Source organism: Homarus americanus, unplaced genomic scaffold (assembly GCF_018991925.1).
Source record: "Homarus americanus isolate GMGI-L3 unplaced genomic scaffold, GMGI_Hamer_2.0 scaffold39155, whole genome shotgun sequence".
In the NCBI taxonomy this organism is placed as follows: domain Eukaryota; kingdom Metazoa; phylum Arthropoda; class Malacostraca; order Decapoda; family Nephropidae; genus Homarus; species Homarus americanus.
Genome location: NW_024737042.1, coordinates 8,622,669 through 8,637,175, shown reverse-complemented (window position 1 = coordinate 8,637,175; position 14,507 = coordinate 8,622,669). Strand labels below are relative to the sequence as shown.

The 14,507-nt window shown below is 47.7% G+C and overlaps 2 protein-coding genes across 3 annotated transcripts in view; one reads left to right on the top strand and one right to left on the bottom strand.

Moving 5' to 3' along the window:
* The window catches only part of LOC121872790 (nuclear migration protein nudC-like), a 69,465-nt gene extending 59,057 nt beyond the window's left edge, over positions 1 to 10,408 (bottom strand). Inside the window, exons 1-2 of the mRNA XM_042375848.1 lie at positions 10,256 to 10,408; positions 9,922 to 10,152 (exon numbers count right to left, since the gene is read on the bottom strand). Of these exons, the coding sequence (XP_042231782.1) occupies positions 9,922 to 10,152; positions 10,256 to 10,408 (384 nt within the window). The remainder of the gene's footprint in view (positions 1 to 9,921; positions 10,153 to 10,255) is intronic.
* Positions 1 to 14,507, top strand: part of LOC121872671 — a 166,573-nt gene that overhangs the window by 7,655 nt on the left and 144,411 nt on the right. Inside the window, exon 1 of one of the 2 annotated variants that reach the window (XM_042375638.1) lies at positions 10,647 to 10,996. The exons of the other annotated variant lie outside the window; for it this stretch is intronic. The gene's annotated coding sequence lies outside the window, so the exon portion shown is untranslated. Of the gene's footprint in view, positions 1 to 10,646; positions 10,997 to 14,507 lie in introns of those variants that run through there. 2 annotated transcript variants of the gene reach the window in all.

Below are 14,507 nucleotides of genomic sequence, written 5' to 3'. Positions count from 1 at the left end.
ACCAATGAATTATACACATCCCTTATTCCACTTAAGTACACATTGCACCTACCATGTATTGCAACCGTGTCCACTACTGCCACAACTACAGAACTGTATCAACAACTTACTTCACAAAACAAATTATATTAATTATCATTATCCCCCCCACACACACTGTTGCTTCCGTCCTCTCTTTTATAGGTACTTTAACAGGCAATGAACGGTGGATTTGGCATCCTGTGTACCGCCGGCAAGACCGCGGGCTCGTATACTAACACTCGTCTTGCCCGCGGTGTCCACAGTTTCTCTGTGGCTGTCGGTCAAACTAGAAAAACACGTTAAAGTACATCCTTCTTTCCTCACACAGCCAAACTGTGGAATGCTCTGCCTTCTTCTGTGTTTCCATACTTTTACAATCTATCTCACTTCAAAAAGCTGGTTTTTCGGCATCTTCGTGGTGTAGATTAATATAAACTTTTACTCTTATCCCCCCCCCCAGGCCACGTTGTGGGTCGATGACCTGTGCCCGTGGCTATTCCCCGTAAAACACACACACACTTAATAACATAGAAACATATCCACCAGTGTCTGATAGAAAAAGTTTATATCGTTATGTAAAAACGACAAAAACAAATAATGTTTTATTACCTAAAGTCGTCATTTTATTATCTAAAACAAATAAAACTTGAATTTTTCATATCACATTTCCCACTTAAAATAAATAAATAATAAAAATAAATAAATATACATATAAGCATATACTACCCTTTTATTGGCCAATTTTTTTATAGAATTTTACAATATATGTAAAAAAATGTAGAAAAGATGGCAGTGAAGTCATGAATTAAAGTAAAAACGCAATGAAAAGGCATAAACAAACGCTTTATTCACATTAACAAAATGTGAAAATAAATAAATAAAACTTAAAACCTTACTTTATATCCCATTCTAGAGTCACACGTCAACCAAATCCGGAAGACATACACACTAACCACACATGTCCCCAGTGTCTCTTGAGAAACACACACACACACACACACACTAACACATATGTCCCCAGTATCTCTTGACACACACACACACACACACACACACAGACAGAGGTATATTGGCAGTAACAGTACATCATGGTGAAGCAGCAACTCGTTTCCTCAATTATTACCAAGTTATTTATAACACTACTTGGTCACTATTTCACACCCCATTAGCTCTCTTTCTCACTTAACAAGGTTGAGTGGAAGTGTGTGTGCGTGTGTGTGTGTGGAGAGAGAAGAGAAATGACCTGTATGCTATAAAATAACACCAACACATCACCTTTAGCACCTCACAAGATCAACTTCCTCTCTTGTGTTTCACCACTGCCAGCTAACCTTGTCTTTAGTAACACACACACACACACACACACACACACACACACACACACACACACACACAAAAGGTCAATAAATGACAAAGAAACACACAATTTGTTTCCCAAACTTTAAAAACCGTTCAAGACAAGACTTCACCAGTCAAAGACCACGTTGTCTTCCTTATATCTAACAAAGAGAGTCATTAGCTCAAGTTCATTCATTACTCGAGAAGAGGAAGGAAGAAAATAATCCACAGTGAGATATTCCCATATCAGCTCCTGAACTATGACCCTTAAAACACCCCCCCCTCCTCCTTCCGGTCTGGCTAATACACTGACAACAAACACCACCAACACAGCCAGATTAACTTGGTATTATGAGACGAGGATGAGAGGTCAGGGGGGTCTGTGTGATAGTGGCGGGTGTTTCTCTCACTCCTACACACTACCGAGGCCCGCCAGCCATGCAGTTACCATGAAACATCTTTTAGTCCCCGGAAAAGTGCAGCGTGAGAACGTGAGGAGGCAGGAAGTGTGTGTTTGAATCGGGTTTAGGCGTCACCTTGTATAATTACCTGCCACTACCACCCCCACCACCGACACTTTACAGTTCTCTGAGACGACGAATGAGAGATAAAAAGTAATACAAAAAAGAGAAATATCCACACGAGTGCGGACATGACGTGTGCTGATTGGTCCTCGCCAATCAGAACGTCATCAGCAGGTATCCATTATAACACTAGGTTAGGTTACAGTAGGTTAGGTATAAATATCTTTTTAAACTGACGAGGATGAAGTTAGACTAAATTAATATAATATAAGAAAAAAGAAGAATATCTCCGGAATATGTGACACGAATAAACCAATAAATACACAGTATATAGCCAGGCGGAACAGCACCACCAACGGGACCAGAAGCCAAGCACAGGGTACCTAAAAATCGTACATTTCCTCTTCCCTTTCTTCCTTATCACATCACAACACACTCACTGGTGACGCCGCGGTAACTTCACCTCACACTTCTCAATGGATCCCTAACTCTTATACATCTCTCAAGTTCCTCCTTTAACGTAGCTTAAATGAGACACTTATTAGGAAAACACCTCATCTCATTTTGGGGCGCCCACACATCTCAATTTAGGAGGGAACACACACACATCTCAATTTAGGAAGGACACACCCCATCTCAATTTGAGCTCCCACACATCTCTCAATTTGGGAAGGCACACCCCTCTCTCAATTTGGGAAGGCACACCCCACATCTCAATTTGGGGCATACCCACACACATCTCAATTGGGGCAAACACCCCACATCTCAATGGGGATGCACCCACCATCTCAATTTGGGAGGCATACCCACACATCTCAATTTAGGAAGGCACCCCCACACATCTCTCAATTTGGGGCTTACACCTCCCACATCTCAATTTGGAAGGAAACACACCCCACACATCTCATTTAGGAGAAACACACACATCTCAATTGGGAGGCACACCCCCATCTCAATTTGGGAGGCACACCTCATCTCATTGGGGAAACACCCCACACATCTCAATTTGGGGCACCACCACCATCTCATTTAGGCACATCTCAATTTGGAAGGCACACCCACATCTCAATTTGGGGAGGCACACCCATCTCAGTTTGGGCTTGCCCCACATCTCTCAATTTGGGAAGGCTTACACCCACATCTCAATTTGGGGCTTACCACACATCTCAATTGGGAAGGCACCCCACACATCTCCAATTTGGGAGGAAACACACCTCCCACATCTCAATTTGGGAAGGCACACCCACACATCTCTCAATTTAGGAGGCACACCCACATCTCAATTTGGGGCTTACACATCTCAATTTGGGAGGCACACCCATCTCAATTTGGGAAGAAACACACCCCACACATCTCAATTTAGGGAGGCACACCCACATCTCAATTTGGGAAGGCTCCCCACATCTCAATTTAGGAAGGAAACACACCCCACACATCTCAATTTGGAGAAACACACCTCCCACATCTCAATTGGGAAAGCACACCCACACATCTCAATTTGGGGAGGCTTACACCTCCCACATCTCAATTTGGGAAGGAAACACACCCCATCTCAATTTGGGGAACACACCCACACATCTCAATTTGGGGGAAACACCCACACATCTCAATTTGGAGGGAAACACCCACCATCTCAATTTAGGAGGCACACACACATCTCAATTTGGGGAGGCATACCTCCCCACATCTCAATTTAGGAAGGCACACTCCCATCTCAATTTTAGGGCTGACTCCACATCTCGGTGGGCAACCTCCACACATCTCAATGGGGCTTATACTCACACATCTCCATTTGGGGCTTACCCACATCTCAATTTGGGAGGCAAACACCCACACATCTCAATTTGGGGGAAACACACCACACACATCTCCAATTTGGGGAGGCACACCCCACATCTCAATTTAGGGAGGCTTACACCTCCCACATCTCAATTTGGGAAGAAACACCTCCCACACATCTCTCCAATTTGGGAGGTATACTCCACACATCTCAATTTGGGGAGGCACCCTCACACATCTCAATTTAGGAGGAAACATACCCCACACATCTCAATTTGGGGCTCCCCCACATCTCAATTTGGGAGGCCACCCACACATCTCAATTTGGGAAGGCTTGCCCGCATCTCAATTTGGGAGGCACACCCACATCTCAATTGGGAGGGCACACCCATCTCAATTTGGGGCTCCCATCTCCACACATCTCAATTTGGGGAGGCTTACACCCCACACATCTCAATTTGAAGGCAACCCCCACACATCTCAATTTGGGAGGCACACCTCCACATCTCAATTTGGGAGGAAACACACCCCACACACATCTCAATTTGGGGCTCGCCTTACATCTCTCATTTGGGAAGGCACACCCACACATCTCAATTTGGGAAGGAAACACCCACACATCTCAATTTGGGGAGGAGGCACACCTCCACATCTCAATTTGGGAAGGCACACCCACACATCTCAATTTGGGGCAAACACCCACATCTCTCAATTTGGGAGGCACACCCCACACATCTCAATTTGGGGCAAACACAACACACACATCTCCAATTTGGGAAGGAACATACCCCACACATCTCATTGGGAGGGACACACCCCACATCTCAATTTAGGAGGGCAACACCCACATCTCAATTTGGGAGCATCTCCCACATCTCAATTTGGGGGAAACACCCACACATCTCAATTTAGGGAAGGCCACACATCTCTCAATTGGGGCAAACACCTCCCACATCTCTATTTAGGAAGGACACACCCCACACATCTCAATTTGGGAGGAAACACACCTCCCACATCTCAATTTAGAACACACACATCTCATTTTAGGAGGGAAACACACCCCACACATCTCAATTTAGGAGGGAAACACACCCCACACATCTCAATTTAGGAAGGAAACACACCCCACACATCTCAATTTAGGAAGGAAACACCCCCCACACATCTCAATTTAGGAGGGAAACACACCCCACACATCTCAATTTAGGAAGGAAACACACCCCACACATCTCAATTTAGGAAAGGAAAAACACACCTCCACACCCCATCTCAATTTAGGAAGGAAACAGGCTTACACCCCACACATCTCAATTTGGGAAGGAAACACACACCCCACAAATCTCAATTTGGGAGAAACACGCCCCCACTCGGTGCAGGTATTGAGAGAACGCTGGAAACAAGATGGTCGACATCACCAGCAGCTGCCCTACACCACTACTATTACCACCATTTCTACGACTACTACCAACATCACCACCACACCACCATCACCACTACTACCACCACCATCGTCCTTGCTCCACTTGCTTTCAGCCTCCACAACAGTTCAAACACACAAACACACGAGTCCCTTGTTGCGTGCCTGTGTTTAAAGAGAGTTCCTTGAGGAAGTGAAACATTCAAAGCATTAACGTTATTTTACAGTTTCCTGCACTTGAGCCGGTCAGTTTAACGTGACTTCCTTCCTCTTCCAACAGTTGTTAAAAATGTTCCTCCATGATCCACATTCTAGTAATTTCTTCTTTAACTTTAGACATTACAGTGAATTGTGTAAACATTCAAACATTATGTGACTTTGTAAACACTGTGGAACTCTCCCAACATTGTGTACACCCACCATAGCTCGTGTTGCTGTGTTTGTCGGTGGTATTAGTGGTGTTGGTGGTACAGTAGTGGTGTTGGTGGTACAGTAGTGGTGTTGGTGGTACAGTAGTGGTGTTGGTGGTACAGCAGTGGTGTTGGTGGTACAGTAGTGGTATTATTGCTACATTGCGGTACATTCGAGTTCAACCTGGCGATGATACCAGTTAGGCCGGATTCATATTATGACGACAGATTCAACAATCATCGTCTACCGCCGATGGTGAGGTGGTGAGGCGTGACGATGTGGGTGGTCTGTACGTACACACAGACACACCCACACACACACACACACACACACATACACACATACACGGTCCTCAACTATAAATACTATGGCGGAGATTTTAACTAAGGAAATAGTGATCCTCAAACCATTTCCTCTCTATCACGTACAATAGTCAGTCGTGTGTGTCCTTGGCGTAAAATCACCGCGTTATGTGTACTTGATGTAAATATGTATACATAATGTGTCGTGTGTGTGTGTGTGTGTCTGTGTGTGTGTTTCAACTCCTTGTTCACCTATTGGCCACAGCAACACACTCTCTCCACGCCACAACGCAGCAACACACTCCACGCCACAACGCAGCAACACACTCCACGACCCAACACAGCAACACACTCTACGTCTCAACACACTCTCCAACACAGCAACACACTTCACGCCCCAACACAGTAACACACTCTACGTCCCAAAACAACAACACACTCTACGTCCCAAAACAACAACACACTCCACGCCCCAACACAGTAACACACTCCACGTCCCCACACAGCAACACACTCCACGTCCCAACACAGCAACACACTCTACGTCCCAAAACAACAACACACTCTACGTCCCAAAACAACAACACACTCCACGCCCCAACACAGTAACACACTCCACGTCCCCACACAGCAACACACTCCACGTCCCAACACAGCAACACACTCTACGGCCCTAGCACTCTCAACACAGCAACCTCCCACGTCTCAGCACTTGCGCCCCAACACAGCAACACCTCCACGTCTCAACACAGCAACACACTCCGTCCCAAAACAACAACACACTCCACGTCCCAACACAGCAACACACTCCACGACCCAACACAGCCAACCTGCTCCGACCTTAACGCCTTACTTCCCACGTCCCAACACAGCAACACATTCCCCACGTCCCAACACAGCAACACACTCCACGCCTCAACACAGCAACACTCACCACGTCCCAACACAACACACTCTGCGTCCCAACACAGCCTTTTACCTCACGTCCCAACACAGCAACATAGATACAACACAGCAACACACTCCACGTCCCAAAACAGCAACACACTCCACGTCCCAAACAGCAACACACTCCACGCCCCAACACAGCAACGCTCCACAGCCTCAACACAGCAACGCTCCACGTCCCAACACAGCTTAACCACACTCCACGCCCCAACACAGCAGCTTACCTCCGACTCAACACAGCAACACATTCCCCACGTCCCAACACAGCAACACACGCCCCTAACACAGCCACACCCAACACCAAACACACTCCACGTCCCAAACAGCAAAACACCCACGTCCCAACACAGCAACACCCACGCCCCAACACAGCAACACACCCACGACTCAACACAGCAACACACTCCCCACGTCCCAACACAGCAACACACTCCACGCCCTAACACAGCAACACACCCACGTCCCAAAACAGCAACACACTCCACGCCCCAACACAGCAACACACTCACGCCCCAACACAGCAACACACTCCCACGTCCCCAACACACCCAACCACACGTCCCAAAACAGCAACACACTCCACGCCCCAACACAGCAACACACACGTCCCAACACCCAACACAGCATCCACAACCCCCAACACAGCAACACACTCCACGTCCCAAAACACAACACACTCCACGCCCCAACACAGCACACTCCACGACTCAACACAGCAACACACCGTCCCAACACAGCAACCACCACGTCCCAACACAACACACCTCCACGTCCCAACACAGCAACACCACCAACACCAACACACCTCCCACAACACATTCCCCACGTCCCAACACAGCAACACACTACACGTCCCAACACAGCAACATTCCCCACGTCCCAACACAGCAACACACTCCACTAACACAGCAACACTCCACGTCCCAAAACAGCAACACACTCCACGCCCCAACACAGCAACACACCCCACGTCCCAAAACAGCAACACACTCCACGCCCAACACAGCAACACCCTCCAACACAGCAACACCTCTACGTCACAGCAACACACACGTCCACAAACACTCCACGCCCCAACACAGCAACACACCCCACGTCCCAACACAGCAACACACTCCACCCCCAACACAGCAACACACTCCACGACTCAACACAGCAACACACTCCCCACGTCCCAACAGAAACACACTCCACGCCCCAACACACAACCCCACGTCCCAACACAGCAACACACACGCCCACAGCAACACACTACGTCCCACAGTCCCAACACAGCAACACACTCCACGTCCCAAACACAGCAACACACTCCCCACGTCCCAACACAGCAACACTACACCCACCAACACAGCAACACAGCAACACACTACCACGCCCCAACACAGCAACACACACGTCCCAAACAGCAACACACCCACGCCCCAACACAGCAACACACTCACGACCCAACACAGCAACACACTCCCACGTCCCAACACAGCCACTACCCACGTCCCAACTCTCCACAACCCAACACAGAAACACCACGCCAACACACACCAACCCAACACAGTAACACACTCTCCACGTCCCAACACAGCAACACACTCTCCACGCCCCAACACACTCTCCACGTCCCACCACAGCCACACACGCCCCAACACAGCAACACACTCCACGTCCCAACACAGCAACACACTCTCCACGTCACAGCAACACACACGCTAACACACTCTCCACAACACACTCCACGCCCACCACAGCAACACTCTCTCCACGTCCCAACACAGCAACACTCACCACGTCCCAACACAGCAACACACTCTACGCCCCAACACAGCAACACACTCTCCACGTCCCAACACAGTAACACACTCTCCACGTCCCAAACAGCAACACACGCAACACACTCTCCACGTCCCACCACAGCAACACACTCTCCACGCCCCCCCAACACAACAACACACTCTCCACGTCCCAACACAGCAACACACACTCCACCCAACACACAACACACAACACACCCACGCCCCAACACGCAACACACTCCACGCAACACACCTCCACGCCCCAACACACTCGGCCTTGAGAACCACAGACGAATCCACGGCATGACGTACTGAACGAGAGAGAGAGAGAGAGAGAGAGAGAGAGAGAGAGAGAGAGAGAGAGCAAACGGTAATCTTTCATGCGAAAAACCCCAAAGTATTAAGGTAATCACACACACACACACACACACACACACACACACACACAGAGGAACCAAAGATATCAAAAGACGTCAATCAAACCTCGAGCACCGACGAAGATCTTGGAAACCTAAACCTGAAGGATATATTTTGTTTCCGATCAACAGGTAATAGGAGGATGTCATCTACCTTAACAACTCTCGTACAATTACTTATTATAGTTCATTTACCCCTTTGAGGTCAAGTTCATCTGCTTCATGAGTGACAATTTTAAGTACTCATAACTGAAAAAAATGTGTGTGTGTGTGTGTGTGACTGGTGACCCTCAAGTGTTAAGGACCACCACAAGTTTGGTTTAAATTCAGCTTTGGTCATGACGGCGGCAAGCAATCAGACGCCGCCACGGTCCACTCGCTTCACCCTGTCTCTGTATGCCACTCAGATAACGTGGCCTTACGCTGAGTGAAGATGGAGTGTGGGCTGTGTTTACTGAATGTTAATAAAATCTATAAGAGAGAGAGAGAGAGAGAGAGAGAGAGAGAGAGAGAGAGAGAGAGATATCAACTGTGATCAAGTAGTAATCAGAATCACTTTATTTGATGCACGCATTATTTTCCGTCACGTGTATGTGTGTGCTCATTTCCTTATGATAAACAAAATAAACAGGAAATGTTGTGTTGCCTGAGTGTACAGCAGTGTTGTGTGTATGGTGCCTGAGTGTATGGCGGTGCCGTATGGCGGTGCCTGGTGTGTGCCGTGTACTGGAGTGTAAAGTGCATGGCATGTGTACGGCGGTGCCTCCAGGCAAATGGCTCATGTAGTGTACGGCAATCGGCAGTGGTACGGTACTGGAGTGTATGGCGGTGTGTATGGCGGTGTAATGTGTCAGTGCCTGTGTGCGGTGCTCCGTGTATGGCGGTGTGTATGGGGTGTACGGCAGTGCCTGTGGCGGCGGTGTGTGTATGGCGGTGCCTCCGTGTATGGCGGTGCTCCGTGTACGGCAGTGCCAGTACGGCAGTGCCTGATGAGTATGGCGGTGCCTTATGTGCCGTGTGGCAGTGCTCTGAGTGGGCAGTGCCTGATGTGCGGTAGTGCTCCGTGTGCAGGCGGTACGCAGCAATGAGTTTCCGCGCGGTGCCTCCGTGTACGGTAGTGCAGTCTGTGTACGGCGGTGGTGCTCCGTGTACGGCAGTGCCTGTGTACGGCGGTGCCTGTGGCGGTGCCTCCATGTATGGCGGTGCCTCCTGTGGCAGTGTACGGCAGTGCATGAGTGTACAGCAGTGCCTGAGTGTATGGCGGTACCAGTGATGTACGGCGGTGCCTCCGTGTACGGCAGTGCCTGTGTACGGCGGTGCCTCCGTATGGCGGTGCCATGATGAGTGCAGGTGCCCGGTAGTCAGTGTACGGCAGTGCATGAGTGTACAGCAGTGCGAGGTGCGGTGCTCCGTGTACGGCAGTGCCTGTGTACGGCGGTGCCTCCGTGTATGGCGGTGCCTCCATGTACGGCAGTGCCTCAGTGTACGGCAGTGCATGAGTGTACAGCAGTGCCTGAGTGTATGGCGGTACCTGAATGTACGGCGGTGCCTCAGTGTACGGCAGTGCCTGTGTACGGCGGTGCCTCCGTGGATGGAGGTGCCTCAGTGTACGGCAGTGCCTCAGTGTACGTGCGCGGAAGATAGTGACTGCGGTGGTGCCTCGTCCAAGTGGTGGGCGGCGCCAGGTAGTCAGTTGCCCGAGAACCTTTAACGGGAGAACATCGCTGGTGCGTCGCTCTGGCTTTCATCACTGTGCACGCGTCTGACATCTCCTTACCTCAACCCGCCACCAAATTTCTAAAACCTAGTTGACGATAACGCATAAAGAAAAAAAATCCAAGTAATCCATACTGATCATACTACACTGATGGATATAAACACTGTATCCTAAGGGAAGAGTAAAAAGGAGAAATAGATATTTATATATACAGTATATATCTAGCGTGGTGGAGGCGAGTGCTTTATCCCCCCCTCCCACCCCCTCTGTGAGCGCTCGCGGGAGAAAGACACTCGTGGTGCTGTCTACCCAGGAACCTGCCACCACCACCACCAGGTAAGTGGCACACTGGGTGCAAGGTGTTGACTCACTCTTCACACACAAACTGCATTCATACTTTCCTCCTACCCACTACACTCACACACACTTTCCACCTACCCACCACACACACACACACACACACATTTTCCGCCTACCCACTACACACACTTTCCATCTACCCATTCCACACACACACACATTTTCCGCCTACCCACTACACACACTTTCCGCCTACCCACTACACACACACACTTTCCACCTACCCACCACACACACACTGCATTCATACCTTCCACCTACCCACCACACACACAGACCCAGAGATGAGGCAACATGAACAAGGCCCCAGGCAAAACAGTCTAACCCCTCCATACTGTTTGTTTACCCTCAAGAGCACGAGAAAGTCTCCCTAAGGATGGATATCAACGCTGCCTTAAGTACTGATCCACAAGAGTGATGAGGTGGGAGTGTCTAGTAAAACGTTAGGAGTATGCCTGAAAACGTTTGTGAGAGCGTCTTAAAACTTTATAAGATTATCCTCAAAAACGTTTCTGGATACATCTTCCTAAAATTCATGACTTGCCTTCCAAAACGTTTATCAACAGGTCTTTCAAAACGTTTATGAACATGTCTTCCAAAACGTTTTTGGGCTTGCCTTCCGAAACGTTCATGGGCTTGCCTTCCAAAACGTTCATGGGCTTGCCTTCCAAAACGACCATGGGCTTGCCTTCCAAAACGTCCATGGGCTTGCCTTCCAAAACGTTCATGGGCTTGCCTTCCAAAACGTTCATGGGCTTGCCTTCCAAAACGTCCATGGGCTTGCCTTCCAAAACATCCATGGGCTTGCCTTCCAAAACGTTCATGGGCTTGCCTTCCAAAACGTCCATGGGCTTGCCTTCTAAAACGTTCATGGGCTTGCCTTGGAAAAAGTGTGAGAATGTCTACCAAAACGTTGATGTGCCTAACTTACAATAATATAGTAAAAGTCTCAACATCTTCCATTCAACTGTGAGACTCCTGAAGTGTCATCCAGTCCTTAAGCCTAATTAGAGTAATCCAATCGTTACATATACTGACCTGACCACTGTAAACATATGCTGACCTGACCACTGTAAACATATACTGACCTGACCACTGTAAACATATACTGACCTGACCACTGTAAACATATGCTGACCTGACCACTGTAAACATATACTGACCTGACCACTGTAAACATATACTGACCTGACCACTGTTAACATATACTGACCAGACCACTGTAAACATATACTGACCTGACCACTGTAAACATATGCTGACCTGACCACTGTAAACATATACTGACCTGACCACTGTAAACATATATTGACCTGACCACTGTAAACATATACTGACCTGACCACTGTAAACATATACTGACCTGACCACTGTAAACATATACTGACCTGACCACTGTAAACATATACTGACCTGACCACTGTAAACATATACTGACCAGACCACTGTAAACATATACTGACCTGACCACTGTAAACATATACTGACCTGACCACTGTAAACATATGCTGACCTGACCACTGTAAACATATACTGACCTGACCACTGTAAACATATGCTGACCTGACCACTGTAAACATATACTGACCTGACCACTGTAAACAGACATACTGATTGAACCATTTTAAACACACATCGTTCCAACCAATGTAAGCAAATACCTGTATATATCATGTGAATGTGTAGGTATGGTTAGGTTAGGTTAAGTACAATTAGGGTAACGTTATGTTGATAAAAGTTGACCAATTTGATCTCTCGCTCTTTTTCTCTCTGAATGTATGTGTGTGTGTGTGTGTGTGTGTGTGTGTGTGTGAAGCAAAATATATAACTGTTACAACTCTTTTTTTTCTCGATATATGTTACGGTTAAGGCCTAAGAGAAAGGCATAAACAATAGGTGTGAACAAGGTCTTAATAATTGGTGTTGACAAATTGTGTTAATCAGGTGAAGATAAATGACGTCACCAAGTGTTGTAAACAATGTATACTAAATCAATTATGCAAACAGCTGAAGTAAATATTAATGAAAACAGCTGAAGCAAATATCAATGCAAAAAGCTTAAGTAAATATTAATGCAAACAACTCGTACGTCATGTAAACAAACGCCTTGGCACTTGTTTATATTGTTGGTGAGTCACGCTGACGTAGTGGGCAACAAGTATTATATAAATTCCTTTACATATTTATTTTATTATCATTACTCTTATTATCATTAATATCACCATTATTATCATCATCATCTTTAGATATAATACTTCTTTCGTGCGTCTAAGCAGCATAAAAATCACCGTAAAAAAATAAACATTGCAAATGACTGTCAACACGGCCACACAAACCAGGTTATGTGAGGTAAACACTGACTCGCTTCAACACCTCGGCCTGGCCTAGTGAGGTAATGTTTACTCACCACCAGCCCCAACCCCCTCATATGAATGCAGTTGATTATACGATGCCGCTTACTGGTGCGTTTACCCGACAATACATCCCAGATTAACTTAACCTGATTGAGTTTAAATACATTCTAACTTAACCTAATCTACCAAAAGAGTAAAACGTGACGTAATCCAGTACATTGAGAGGTGTGCCCCAGTGAGTGTTAACTAATATAACACGGACTGACTTATGTACTGTACCTGGGTGTGTGGTTGACTGACCTACTGTACCTGGGTGTGTGGTTGACTGACCTACTGTACCTGGGTGTGTGGTTGACTGACCTACTGTACCTGGGTGTGTGGTTGACTGACCTACTGTACCTGGGTGTGTGGTTGACTGACCTACTGTACCTGGGTGTGTGGTTGACTGACCTACTGTACCTGGGTGTGTGGTTGTTAATAGCTACAGCAATATTGTCACGTTAAAGGTTACTTCTATTCACTGAACTTTACATTGTACGTTCACAAGTACCTTAAAGCTTATGAGGAAACAGTCACGTGTTAGTGGTGGGGAGGGATAGGAGTGATAGTGGTGGGAAGGGATGGGAGTGGTAGTGATAGGGAGGGATGGGAGTGGTAGTGATAGGGAGGGATGGGAGTGGTAGTGGTGGGGAGGGATGGGAGTGGTAGTGGTGGGGAGGGATAGGAGGGTGTGGTGGAGGGTGGTGGTGGGGAGGGAGGTGGGTGGGAGGTGTGGTAGTGGTAGGGAGTGGGAGTAGTGGTGGGGATAGGAGTGATAGTGGTGGGAAGGGATGGGAGTGGTAGCGAGGGATAGGAGTGGTAGTAGTGGGGACGGAAAGAGTGTGGTGGTGGTCTGTGGTGAATAGGTTACAGGGATGGGCGGGAGGAGGTGACAGGGTGCGGAAAAAACAACAACAACCCGATCCTGGAACACTGTTGGTACCTGTCAGGGAGCCAGCTTGACTTGACCTCCTCATTGTCACCCCACCACACCCCACTGTCACCAACACACACAGACAGACTCGTCACGTGCCACACCACAAAGACAAAGTGCCACACCTCCACAAAGCTCCTCTCACACGTCACTGTTTATC